This window comes from Miniopterus natalensis, chromosome 8 (genome assembly GCF_054644295.1).
Source record: "Miniopterus natalensis isolate mMinNat1 chromosome 8, mMinNat1.hap1, whole genome shotgun sequence".
In the NCBI taxonomy this organism is placed as follows: domain Eukaryota; kingdom Metazoa; phylum Chordata; class Mammalia; order Chiroptera; family Miniopteridae; genus Miniopterus; species Miniopterus natalensis.
Window position 1 is genome coordinate 30219256 of NC_142088.1, and position 14399 is coordinate 30233654.

At 38.1% G+C, this 14399-nt stretch overlaps 1 protein-coding gene across 1 annotated transcript in view; it reads right to left on the reverse strand.

The window, feature by feature from the left end:
• ANKAR (ankyrin and armadillo repeat containing) overlaps positions 1–14399 on the reverse strand; it is a 36348-nt gene extending 21949 nt beyond the window's left edge. Inside the window, exons 1-10 of the mRNA XM_087819983.1 lie at positions 13772–14399; positions 11598–12035; positions 9916–10079; positions 9165–9268; positions 7419–7599; positions 6057–6276; positions 4583–4618; positions 3696–3897; positions 911–1119; positions 299–403 (exon numbers count right to left, since the gene is read on the reverse strand). Coding sequence (XP_087676109.1) covers positions 299–403; positions 911–1119; positions 3696–3897; positions 4583–4618; positions 6057–6276; positions 7419–7599; positions 9165–9268; positions 9916–10079; positions 11598–12035; positions 13772–14372 — 2260 coding nt within the window. The 5' untranslated portion in view covers positions 14373–14399. The remainder of the gene's footprint in view (positions 1–298; positions 404–910; positions 1120–3695; positions 3898–4582; positions 4619–6056; positions 6277–7418; positions 7600–9164; positions 9269–9915; positions 10080–11597; positions 12036–13771) is intronic.

A 14399-nucleotide genomic window follows, 5' to 3' on the forward strand; every position in this document is an offset into this window, starting at 1 on the left:
CCCATATTTTATACAAGCAACCGAAAAACAAAAATAAACAGCTGAATCTGGTAAAAAGCAACCTTAGCTTGATTAATTGGTTCAAAAATCATTGGGCATGGTGAAAATAGAAAATCTGGCTTCAGGTGGATGCTTGTTATATCAGTCCATTTTTAGAGAAATAGGATTTATATAGATTTTTGATCCCGTGCCGCATCCATGGGGAAAATAAAAATGTATCTTAAAGTGATTAACTGAATATAATAGAGCTCTGTATGAAACAGCATAAGCAAAAGGTAGTTCATAAAGTTTACATCACCTGCATTCAAAATACACTGCCAGTATTCATCCTTTGCTAAGCAAATTACTTCTAAGGACATGACAGCCATCATCCTTCGTTTGTAGCTTTCGCACTGCAACATTTCTGGTAAGTATTAACAGAAAAACACGTTATAATTTTACAAAAAGAGGTGGGATGATTGACTCTTCCTGTGTAGGCCAAGCGAAACCATGAGTTGGAATCACCATCACCACCACTTGCATTCATTGAATTTCCTCCCTCTTCCCCCATTCCCTTTAAAAAAAAATTGCTTTTTTGATGGAGAAGAAGATGGTTGGACTTTGGGGTAAAATTGGAAAATAAAAATAAATTTTAAAAATAAAAAGAAATATAATTGTATAAAATGTAGCCTGGGATATTTATCTGTTTTTAATTTAAAAATTAAACTACTTTTGCACAGATAAAAACACAGTTCAGTTCTATTTTTATTTCTGGTTTTAACTCAAAAATGTTTATTTCATAATTTTTAAATATTTAAAATATGATGCTTGTATTACTGCATTTTGTTTGCTCTATTTCAGAGTAAGTATCAATAATTAAAATGAATAATAGAACATTTATTTATAAAGACATTATGTGTTCTATACTCACCTACCAAAGTTTTCCAAACTGGGAGTTCAGGAATATTTAACTCTATTATATGCTTGAGAACCTCGGTGTGAAAGGTTAGCACTGATAAATGAATTATATTATTTCCTTTAATATCTGTTTTTCTCCAGTCAGCACCAAGAGAAAATAAGTACTTAATTGTGTCCAGTGCTCCTGAAGTGGCAGCAAGTAAGAGTGGAGTACACTGATTCCTAAAAATCAAGGAACATATTATAATAATTGAGTGCACATATAATGTCAAATTTACTTTTTTGTAAAACTCTTCAAATGGCTATTGAAGGAAGTCTGACTTATACCATCACCTTCTTTGTCTTACACCCTGTGATCCATTTGTAAATAGATTTGCTTCTCCTGCCCTGGCAGTCCTAAGTGTTTGCCCCTATGCTCCTTCCCAGGTTAATTACCATGTCTTATAATTTGTTCAAAAGTTGACCATTCACGAAGTTCTTAAAATACTCTATCTCATCTAATCCTTACAACTAACCACTCTATGAGTGAAGGAGAAAAAGCAAGGCAATTATTATCAGCCCAATTTTACAAATGCTAAAACTGAGGCTCAAGTAGTGTTACAACCCCTTTCTTTATCCTTCACGCCCAGTTCTCAAATCCCAGATTCCTCACTGTAGCAGAAACTAAGTTTCTCTCAAAACCCACTATCTGCTTTTTAGAGTATGAAGATCTTTTGGTTGGGCACAGGGCTCTCCAGCCCAATGTGGCATCCCCACCTTCCTTATGGGTAGGTGTGGCCACCAGACTAAGGTTGGCCAACGTAATATTAATAAAGTTACCTGGACAGCAACCTCAAGAGACAAGGAGTGGGCCTTTACTTTTCCTCTCTCTCCCTTCTCGTTGCTCGAATACAGGCACACTAATGAAAGCGGCGTTGCCATGTGGCACCAGGATGTGGAAGCCACACGGTAAGAAGCAACAAGAGGCAGCCTGGGTCCCTCGCACTGCTGAGCCACTAAGTCAGCCTCCGACCGGGAACCCAGACTTCACAGAAAAGAACTACACATTTATCTCACTTAAACTACAAATATTTGGGGATATCTTTGTCACAGCAGCTTCAACTGTACCTTAACTAACAGATCTACCGACTAGCAATGTGGCCTCAAGCAAACTGGGTTGTTTTCTTTGTCTGTAAAGGAATGAGGGTAACAATCAGCTGCTCGCGTTGGTCTAAGGGATAAGGTGCTTAGCGCGGTCTGGACGCATAGTTCCCCTCTACCCTTCCACCACATCACATTGCCTCAAACATTCCTTTTTCCTACCCAGATACCTAGGCCTTCATCTCCTCATGAAACCTCTCCCCTCGCTGCCTGTCCTTGAACTCTCCCCTCTATCCAGCTGGCCCCAAGCCTCTCCTCACCCCCCTTCTTCCTGAGCCCTGGAGAAACTCTTGCCCTTTATGAGTAAACATCTCTTCACTTTCTCCCTTGTCTACTTTAGCAAGACCGGTCTCCTGTTGCTTTCTTTCCCCTTCTCAATGGCAGGAATAAAGATTACTGTGGCTTCCAATGCCGTCGCTCTGATTTACCTCACTTGAAAAGTGTGCTACACATTGTATTACCCTCTCCAGCTCCATAAGGCCATCGCCCCCGCCCCGATGGTCTCTTTCCACATCCTACCTCATGCGTCGCTTCACCAGCATGCCCCCTTCTATTGTCAGTGACTTCAACGTCCATGCCAGTTACCATCAGTGTTGATTTCTCAGGGCCTTGTCATACCTGTATTTGTGCTCCGTAGTCAAATGCACATTCAGCACAGCCACACTCCTCGTCAGCCCCACATAGGAGATCTCAACCTCGGAAACTGTCCTCCCTGCTAATCCTCTGTTTCTTCCTTATGTTCACAGATGGCTTCTTTCTTCTACCTCTGATATCCAACTGTTCGACCTTTACAATCCACCCAGTCTTTTAGCTCCCTTGTGCCTGAAGACACATTGTCAAACTGCGACAGAATCAGGACCTGAACTCAGGTTTCCACATCCCATGGCTCTTTCCAGAATCTATTAGTTAGACAATGTGCTGGCCAGAGACCCTGGTCTCCTGAAAGCCTTCTCCACATACGTCTCTGCCCCAGTGTAGCAGGAGGATTAATTTCCTCTCTGAATAATAACGGACAGGTTATTATTTGAAGATCTAGAGATATCGGAATGAAAACATTCCTAGGTCATGTCCAGAGATTCAAAACAACCAGCTGGTGTTTCAATTACCAGCCAACAGTGTACCTTCAGGAGAAATTATAGAAGTTGATTTTCCGCTCAACTGTGAAACAGAAGCCTGTTTGGGATGTTTACCTATTTCGAAGTTATTTACTTATTTTTAATGTGTTTTTCTTCTGGATACCACTAGGCATGTCTCCTGTTATCTAAGGCCTACCCACTTTGGTCTGGAGCCAGGGGGCTGCCTCCTGATTGTATAGGTTCCAATTCAGAGGAACATTCTCTTGCCTAGTCTCAGGCTTCTTCCAGGGCACTAAGTAAACCTGATAAAGTACTCTGCAGAACCATACCATCGGGAAAGGCCAGGAAAAACTTCCCAGGGCTTATTCACTCTTCCAGACAACAAGCGTAGGTTAATAGAAGTTCTGTCAGTATAAATTCTAAAGATATGTGGTAAGAGAAGAAAACAGTGACCAGAAAGGATAGCAGGGTAAGCCTTATACAGCCTTTCAAGTCAATCAGACCAACCATTTCTTTCAGGGTCAGTGTTTGGGACAAGCCATGAAAAAAATGTGTATTTTTAACAAATGCTTAGTAACTTACTCAGCTGTCGCCTCAGCTTCTAGCAAACTCGGATCCTTCCTACAGAGAACAATGACGATGCAGATGTTGTCATAGAAAGCGGCAAAGTGAATGGGCATCCAGCCTCTTTTTTCGGAAAGCGTGTAATCAGCTTTGAAGCAGAGTAGACAGATGACTGTTTCTATTGAGCAAGCCTGTGCGGCCAGGTGTAGAGGTGTTGGACCTAGAACGGATGGACAATGCCTTCAGTGGCCAAAGACCTCACATTCCTAAAACACATGCCTTTTTGATATCCAACTCAGGGTGTCCGGCTACTAACAATTAAGTCAATGTGTTAAATAGTCTTGTGACAAAATAAGCTGTTTCTTGTTTAAATCATTTTCCATTTGATTCAAAAGGCCTCTAGTGTTTCATTACTCATCTTACCTCTCAACAGTAAGCTGGCCATATCTGCCTCTTTAAAATAGCTTCTTTCCTTGGCTTTTGTGATAGTCTCCCCTCGGGTTTTTCTCTGCCTCTCTGGCCCTTGGCATTCTCCTTTGGGACTTTCTCATTTCCTGACCTCATAGATCATTACTGTCACTAGGTGGCAGCATATCTAAATAATATTAACTGGGTTTTGTTTACGTTATAAAAAACCACTTTTGGGTCTGATTTTATAAAAATAAGTAGAGGTGACTGCAAATTTCACAGTTAAAAAATGGAGGGAAAAAACCCTCAACAAACTTAGGAGAAATATGAATAAATAACCACGGGTAGAAAAAGTTTACATTTCCAAATGTATACAAAACATCATTAAGTGACATTCTCGTGATAGAGAGCATTGTGGAGATTATATACTATAAGAAAAGTTTAAATATAGGCAATAACATTTTTTAAACGCACCAAATATTTTACTCCCGTCTTACCATTTCTTTCTTTTTTCACATCCATTTTTGATGACTCTGTTTTAAAAGAAAATACACATAGAAATATGATTATTAATATATAGCAGTTTCCTAAATTAGTCCAAATCAACTCATATGGGCAAGAACAATAAGATTGTGGCTAGATACAGACCGCATCCCACAGGACTGGATATCACCTCTGGTGAAGCCACCTGGGTGCGCTGTGTGTGCCGACGCCACATCGGAGACCCGCAAACACCCCTCCCCAGGGGCTGGTCAGGCTCGCGCTGAGGCCCTTTTGTGTTGGTTAAGTAGTAATAGGCACTGCGAGGATTGTTCAGTGTTTCCTATACTTCAAAATCTGCCCAATTCTCAGTCAATGGAAGTTCAAATAGTCATGGGATGAATGAGAGACTCTAATCTGTCAAAGTATTTTTTCACACCGAAAGGGTTTAAAATATAATGCGCATTTGAATAATAGCTACTCACTGCATTTAAGTTTGACTGAATTTGTGCTCTTTTTTTAAAAAAACTAAAATCATTCTGTATTGAATATTTTCATCGAGTAATAGAGGCATCTTACTATCAAAGCATTTTAATTATAGTGATAGAGTACAGAATGTGTTAGTAGTCAATAGGATTAAAGCAGAACATTTTGTTCTGGTGAGTGAAAATTTAACACAGCTTGCTAAGACAGCTAGTTAAAATATAAAATCACTGTTTTTTTTATTGCTAGTATTGTTGTACCAGCCATTCCTGACATTTTATCTCTATTCCTCTTTAGTTCTGGAGGACCTCCCCCTTCGTTTCCAACTTCATCACTTTCATACCAGTTAAATACATTCTAATGAATATATAAATATGTAGGTATAGCTAATAAGCAGGGAAAACTGATTTTTAAAGTTTAAGTGAGGATAGCCTTAAAGAGGTTATTAATCCTAAAAATTAATTATTATAGAGAAATGTTTTGTTATAAATGTAATTTAAGTTTATGCAGTGTGAAGAAACCATCCCCTGGCTGAGAACCCTGGAATAAGAAATGGATGTTCTGCTAGGGTCTCTATAGAACCCACTTTTCTCTGAATTTCTAGAGTAAATCACTGTACATTATGCCTGCGATTTTCAAATGCCACCCTGCATTCATACATCTATGCATTCGTTCACAAGTGGTTTCCTGAGCACCTTCCAATGCCAGGCTTTCTACTGGGCACTGGGAAACAAAGTAAACCAAATCACTGCCCTTTATGGAGCTTGTATTCAAGTGAGGGGGCCAGAATAAATAAATAACAACAGGCAAGAGAGCAGTGAGTGATACTCAGAAAACTAAAAGGAGCGCCTCTGAAATAAATGAAACAGAAACCTCAGCTTTGCTCTAGGTACCAATACCAAATTTTAGTCTTGCTCTAAAATCAACATACATTCTTAATGCTGAATAGGGGTAAGGAAAAGAAAAACATTTTAAAACTTTATATAAGACTTAAAAGCTTGATGGCACCTTGGCTAAACATAAGAAAGCGTCTCTGGTTGACGTTGAAGTTAGCTTTGCACAGCTGGCATATAATGGGGATTCTGTTGTGCAGAGCAGCGTGGTGGAAAATCGCATAGCCCGCCTCATCCGAAACGTTGATCGTTGAGCTTGAGGTTTTACGGCTAAACGTATGGAAAACAGCGGATAACCCTCTTTCAACAGCAGACTTCATACCGTACGGGATACTCTAAAAGTTATTAAGAAGGCCAGAATTAGTTTTTTCAAAATACGTCTGAAGTTTGTTTTAAGGAATAAAGTTTGTTTTAAGGAAATATATTAATATAACCACATGACTGGTGCTCAATTTCAGTAGAATTTCCACATGATCCTTGTGGAAAGTGTCACACTGGGCAGTGATTAAAGTTGTCAGAGCTATTAAAGTAACATTATTTTGGGGAGGTCTTCCCCCCTTTTTTTAGGGAGAGAGTGCAGATCCTTCTTCTTTGGAGATGAGAAAAACGGGGTAGACAAATATCTTTCTGAAATACTTTAAAAGCAAAGGGAGATCACTGGGTTCCTTCTCTGATTTAAGAATATAGTTCTAATTTAGAAGTCTAGGAACTCAAAATACATAGCTATAGAAATCTTAGAACAATAAAGATGATGAATACTAAAAAAAGAAAAGAAGTACAGTTTGTGTTCTTTGTTCTAGGTCTTAAAATGAAGAGGTAAAAATGTCACACTTTTCTTTGAGACATTCCAGCTACTTAATATTTTAAACTAACAGGTTATTAAAATTTTAAATTCATAGACATTAAAACAAATAAATGGTAAGTAGATGCCAGTGTGTTCTTTGAAACTGGTGAGCTCACCATTCAATATATCAGTTCCAGAAGCTATAAATGAAGGCTTGTTGAAGCAGCCGTAGAGATTTGGTTCAGGATGTTAGGTTTGCTCCTTAGGTTTAGTTCCCAGGACTGAAGCTGGGCTCTACCATGTATGAGCTATGTGATCTGGGAAGGGCCCTTAACTCGCTGCACCTCACATTTCTCATTTGTAAAATAGGAGTGATAATATTACTACTAGTACCTTGAAAGGGTTTGTTGAAAGGATTTATAATAGTGCCTGGCATGCAAAATTAGCACTTAATAAATATTAGCCATTCTTAAGATTATTCACAATCCAGTTCATTAACAAGTTGTTTTGTAACCCTGCCAGAAATTTATAATCCAGAATTGTATAGCTTCTCAGTTGCTAAAATGTGGAATTTTTATTTCATATTGAAAACTTTACTTAACCTACTATTTACCCCTAAGATGAAAACTTGAGACTTTCTTATCTATGATATATAACTTCTTACACAAAATTATGTGGTAATTACTGAAATACCTTGCACTTCATAGCTTTCTTGACACCAAATTTTTTCTTAAATTGTTCATGTAATTGAGCATCTGTCAGTGGAAGTCTTTTCGGTCTTAGATTGTTCACTATTTCATTTATGGCTCCCCACCACTGTGTCTTATAGAGTTGCTGATAGAAAGTTTCGAGTTCAAAATAGATCACATAGTAGCTATAAAACAATTTTTAAAAGATAAGTTTTCCTGACTTTGAAGTGATTTGCTACTTTTTATATGCTGGTAAAACTGTATATTTTATAACAATAAAATGCAAACATGTAGTTTAAATTGTACTCGATTATACACATTTTAAAAACATGGTCATCAACAGTTATTAATCAAATCTTTCTATAACAAGTATCTTCTCCACACTGGCCCTTCTAATTGACTCTGTCCTTCCCGTGCCAGTGACTAGGGGCACTGCCTAAAAGTCACTGGAAGCCCTAACTTTTGCTTGAAGGAATTCTAGGTTTACCTTTTAACCATCTGCTTACCCTCCTTTTACAAATGTATATATTAACTCTTTTAATAATTATGCCTCCACTTGCTTCCTCAAGACTTTGCCTTGAGTCTGACCTGGGATGATGATTTTTACTCACTAAAGCAGACTAGAGAAACCCCCAACCCACCGGGTCCTTGAGATTATAGGTAGACAGTAGCCCCAGTCCCCTCTCAATCTGGAAGAGAAAAGTAACATTTTGAGTGGCTCTGTTCCCTGGGGGTGCTTATTATCACAGGTAGAAGAAAATGGTGGCTTTTCCCCACTTCTGCCCATGAGGTATGCTTTGCCATCTCCAGATTTCAACGGTAAGCACCTCAGCGGATGACTCTGCCTCTGCCAGTGGGAAGCCTCTTGCTCTTACCTGGGCTTGTGCTTCAAATGCAACTACTGATTGCTGTAAATACAGTGGTCACCCCCTCCTACGGCTGCTCACTTTGCTGCTTCGTGACTGCCGGTTCTCCTAAGGGTGCTGAGAAGTTTGTTCCGTGGTGCACACTTGCAGGGGAGTGCGTCGGTGGCTGATTCCCTTCAGGGAACTCTGTCCAGAAGCTGAGGAGGAACCACTGGGCCCGTGCGTCAGCTCAAGGAAGGTCTTAGGGAAGCACTGTTATGAACTAGTCAGAGGCCGATACCCCTTTCCTTGACCCAGTTTTCTGGATATTACAGACTTCTGCATGGATGCAGGCCTGTCTGAGGCCCTGTTTACATTTATCTGAGTTTGTCATCCTTCTATCTACCATCCTCTCTCACAAAAGAAAACAGGAACGCAAGAATGTAAGCCAAAGGCTGTCTTCACCCACACCCTGCAAGTACAGTGCTAGGGCTGGTGGTGGCACTTGTCACTTTATCCATGGGCCCCAACTTGTGGAGGTGCCACCTTCATCAATAGGGACTTGCCTAACTTACTAGGCTGAGACCAAGGAGCAGATATGCTGAATCCTACTCAAATCACAGCGGTGATAAGCCCTAGAACCTTAAGGAGCTGTATAGAGCAGACAATGCTAATTATAATTACCATCTCTACGGATTATTATACAGAATGTATCAAAGAGCATGAAGTAATAAATATAACATTTAATACTTTGTTGAGTTCGTATGTCACTCATGGGGGTTATTATTGTTCTAAGATCTCCATCTTAAGGTTTTAAGTTAGTCTTTGAATTTTGACACTTTCCTGTTTTCTGCTAACATTCAACAAGTTGTGGCTACTGTGAATAATTACTGAAAGTTCCTTACCTTTTTCCATTAAATTCCATGACTGGTATTGAGTAATATTCTTTGTATCCTGAGTCTTCTACAAATGTATTAGCAGCACAATCCCGTATTTTTTCTAAATTGTTCTAAAATACGAGTTATGTTAGTAAAAACATATCTTTAAACAAATCTAAAACAAGTATGATGTCTTTTAGATGAAATTTTATACATGTAAATGACAATTTTTAAAAACATACTATCCCCTCAGACCCTAATAATAACTGCATGTATCAGGTCCCTACTTTGTGACTGAGGGGGGAAAAAATGCAAAAGAAAAGAAAGATGGGAGAGGTTGCAAAGCATGACAATAAAAATGTATAATATTTATACTACATTCCAGATGAAGAATTATTATTCCCAAACTCTAGAAGATCTCTGTTCTAACACTAATCTTTGAGGGAAATAGAAGAACATGTAGTGAGGGGTCAGGGATTTCTCCTACACTTTTTGGTTAAGTATTCTAGGGCAAATATTGCACATAAGAGGCCTGTAAGTTCTGTGAGGATGAGAGTTGTACTTAGCTTACTTATCATTTTATCTCTGGCATAGTGCCTGAGATATAGTTTGCGCTTAATTCATGTACGTTACATAATGTATGAAAAAAAATTAGTGATTTGGGGAGATAATCACTTGGAGAGCTGCCCAGTGCCTGTGCCAACAGAGACTCTTTCAGAATGAAGAGGGTGAGAGTTGTACAATGACAGACCATTTCAGGAACAATAGTAACTTGAACCTTAAAGTCTTCCGAGGTGTTCTCAATTGAAGGGGTGGTGATATCAAATTCAATTCCTCCATGAACATGAAAATACTGATGCTTTGGATAGTGAAAATTCTGGCATTTAAAATCTGGTCCGTAAATAAATGGAGGCAGTTCTCGCTCTGTCTTGACCTTGTCATCTCCAAAAACGAAAACAAACTTTCATTTAAGAAGTGAAAAACAGCATATAAACAATCATATTTTGGAAATCGAGATTCTCACTTATGTAAACGAAGTGAAAAAATCCACATGAAATGAAAAACTTGGCAACTAAAGTCTATAAAATTATTTATGCTCTTGGTGTATATTTTAAATACATTTGGGGCATTTTCTGTAGTTTCATTGTACAGACATTCCAAAAGGATAGTCAAAATATTATTCTACCTATTGATTTCTATGTGTGAGTTCAAAACTAATATCTTACCCCCAATTATCAGAAAAGATTGGAAACCTTGCGCCTTAGAGACTCTTTGGTTGAATAAACAAAAAATTACCTGAACTAGTTTAGGTAAAAAGCAACATTAAAAAGAAATAAATGGGTATCTCTCACATGACAAAAATAACCAGCCCACTTCTCTGGAAAGTAATAAAACCACACATAAAACATTTATTTTAAAAAATAATTTTCTAAAATCTCAGTAAGGATTAGGCTTGTTCAATATTTTGACTTGTTAGCAGAATATGGTTTCATCAATACAAAGTATATAACATATTTCAAGAAATATAAAAGGTACATACAGAAAACTACAAAGAATAATATAACACCCTAATCTCACCACCTGGAATGGACTATTAACACTAACTATTAACACATTTGCTTTTAATCATCTAATTAAACATTACAGATACGGCTAACATCCTCTTTAAGTAAGGCCCTCTTAGCTCCATACACTCACCATCTCCTTACCCCTACCCTGGGACAAGCATTATCAAGAACCCATTTTTAAATAGTTCGAGGATATGGATAATCTTCATTTGAATGTTCATGATATACATTTTCATTAACTGATTTGCAAAATTTCTACTGAAACTTTGCCATCTGAATAGAAAACCCACATGCTTGGGAACCAATGAAAATACATAAATGGTGTTTTAATTGGGGTGGGAGGAACAGTTTGCACTGTCTACCTGCCAGATTCCATATAAGCAAGGTCCTATCTCAGCTCTCTATTCTCTTACATTGGTCATTATGTTAATTACGGAGCCATATATTAACATTTTAAAATATGTTTTCATCTGTTTTTCTGAAATGTAAGACCACTTATGATCCTTTAATGCTCCACATTAATATCAGAATGAATTTATAAACTTTAGTGAAAAACATGATAAGGACTTTGAGTAGAACTGCACTGACTTTATAGAGTAATTTGGGTGAGATATGATATATCCACAGTGTTGTTCCATCATAAACATGGAATATTTTCCAATTTCTCAAAACTTGTTTTAAGTCTTTCAATAACCCTTATAAATTGGTATGAACATATACCAAGTACTACGTACAAATACCAAGTATATTTAATTACTTTGGAGACATTAAATCTTTTTTCTTTCTAACAGGCTACAGCTAGGTTCCATGCCTGGACTCACATACTAACACAAAATTAAGTGTAAATATAAATTTAATGTATATTTTGTATTTGACTTTCGGTGATACTCACCTGAAAAAGGCGGAAGCAGACTACTTAAATAGGGAACTTTCATCTTCTTTTTTAAACTCAGTAGAAATGGGATCAGAAAACATATTAGCTTTAGATATCCTATCCCTCTTTTGATTTCCTTTTTCTTCTCAAAGTGTTTTTGAATAACCTTTTTTTGAAGATATAATCTTTGCTGTAGTCTCTGGTAGGTACAAATATCGAGACAATCTTGAGTATACTTTATAGCATTAGTAAGCCAATAGGCTGTTTCAAATATAAAAACATTTTCATACTGTTGAACTTGTGTGGTACTGAATGTCAACTTCAGCATAATATTTTCAGCGTATTTCATAAATACAGCTTTTTCTTCAGGGCAATTGGAATTATATGTTGGGTCTTCATTCATGTCTTCATCATAGATTCCGTCAAAGTCTGGATCCTTTGTAATATCAGTCAAACCTTCAGAGTGAAAAAGGAAAATTTTAGACAGGGAAAACTTCACGCCTGGCTTCTAGATGAACACAGCAGCTTGAACACAGGGTTTCCTCTCTAAGTCCCACTAATACGACAGTAAAGGGATAATGAAATGCCAGTTCAAATGGTCCAAGGTGCAAAGCAGGCAGATGACTGGGAACTAAGCAGAGTAAAGACAGACAGAAGCTGGTAGAATTAAAAACAATAGATTTCCATCTTCTTTAAAGGAAAAGAAACACAGTCCCATGGAGACAATAATGTAAGTCCCATCTTTGAATCAGGGAAAATGTGGAAGAACCAGAAACCGTGGTCTCCCTCTCCTACAGCAGGGAATCAGCTTCGCGCTCGGGCTAAAGGTGCAATTTGCTTTTCAAGCCCCACGTTACAGATTTCTTGTTTTTGCCGAGAACAGAAGATAAGTATGTACAATCCATAAAGAACTTGCCTGCTAACGGTGATAAATCAAATAAGAATTAAAACTTGGTTCTACTCTATTATAAATGACAAATTTCCTATGTTACATTTTCTTCCCATTTATATGATGAAATTAAGAACTTCCTTGTCAGTTACAGTGTCTTTTTATAGTTGCATTTATGAAGGGAGTGAGAGGTACAAATTGGTAGTTACAAATAGTCACAGGGACGTGAAGGACGGCGTAGGGAATATAGTCAATGACATTGTAATAACTACGTATGGTGCCAGGTGGGTACTGGAAATATTGGGGCGAACGCTTTGTGAATTATGTGATTGTCTAACCACTATGCTGTACACCTGAAACTAATACAAAATAATGTGGAATGTAAACTGTAATTAAAAAATAAAATAAAAAATAAAATAAGGGGGAGAGATTAACCAAAGAACTTATATGCAGATATGTACAACCCAAGGTCATGGACAATGGTGGGGGGAGGGACTGGGGGGGGTGGGACAGGGTGGCACGGGTCATTGGGGAGAAAAAGGGACATCTGTAATATTCTGAAAAATGAATAAATAAATAAATAAATAAATAAATAAATAAAATAAAGATAGGATAGTTGCATTCATAATGTTATCCTTAATCTAGGTTTGAAAAAACAGCCTAGAATCATAAACTATGACTTTCAATAAAGCGTGGAGTTTGCTTGTAACGCATGTGCCTTAAAGTGTAAATGACACATTAATGTGCCCCCCCTTCTTCTTCCCCTTCCCCCCTCAAATTCTTCCTATCTATTTATCTATCTCTCAACAACACTCTTGTATTTTTTAAATAGCCACTATGATTCATCTCCCTTTTGCAAAAGAGTTAGTAAAATAAATTAGTAAAAGCTTATCCAGAAATTAAAGTGTTTCTGGCAGGTTAAAAAAATCTAAACATGAGTCAGAGCATTGCGGACACCTCCAAAATGTCCTGGGTTGGAGTGGGTGGGAACAAGTCAGTTGTCACCACAGAAAAGCTCAGAAACTGAAAGCACTAAAGCACAGGTCATGGTATCGGGTTAAGTAGCAGTGAGACCCCCATATGCCTCTCCCAGGTAGCACGGCAGGGAGAAAGGGGGAAGGGTCTCATGATGCAGGGGGCAGATTATGTTCTGTTGAATTGTACGCTTGAAACCTGTATGCCTTTGTGAACCAATGTCACCCCAATAAATTCAATAAAAAACTAACTAAAATAAAATCTCCCTCTCACACTCAATTTTTTTAAAAAATGGATTCTACTAAAAATATGTGTTCTATTCTCTTACCTGCTGAACTAAACTCTGCGAAGATATCTTTATTTGTTTGAGGCTTTCCATCTGGATCAACGTCCATGATGGTGCGCCACAGTTCAGAGAACCTGGCTCGTTTTTCCTTGGGCATGTACATGCCGTGCCACAGTGCTTTCAGCATGTAGTCAATATTGATCAGAATCTGCCCGACTCGGGTATCATAGTAAGCGGGGGGTAACTGACAAGAAGAACTCTGATCATAATTAGCTTCTAAAGTGATCGAAGGAATTTGATTCAAGCAATAAATTCCAACAGCCAACTCCCTTATGATCTGGTGGACCTCTCTGTAGTCTAAGAGGGCAGAAGGCTCCAGGGGAGTCAGCAGGATTGCAGTGCTGAAGCCCACGTTATTCATCTGGCTCATGATTCCACACGGGCTGTCCAGCTGGCAGTGGACGTCTTCCTTGCCGGACAACCAGCTAACTAGTGCCGTGGTTAGCAACTCTTGTACTTCACTCCGATCATATTTTTCAAAAAAGGCAGAAGCATTTCTCTGTACTGCTAAATTTTCCAGGTAGGTTTCTTCATCTTGAGTTTGATCAAATCTAGGTAATCCTTTTTTGGGAAATCTTAACATTTCTAATTAATTCCAGTGCGTCCCTTT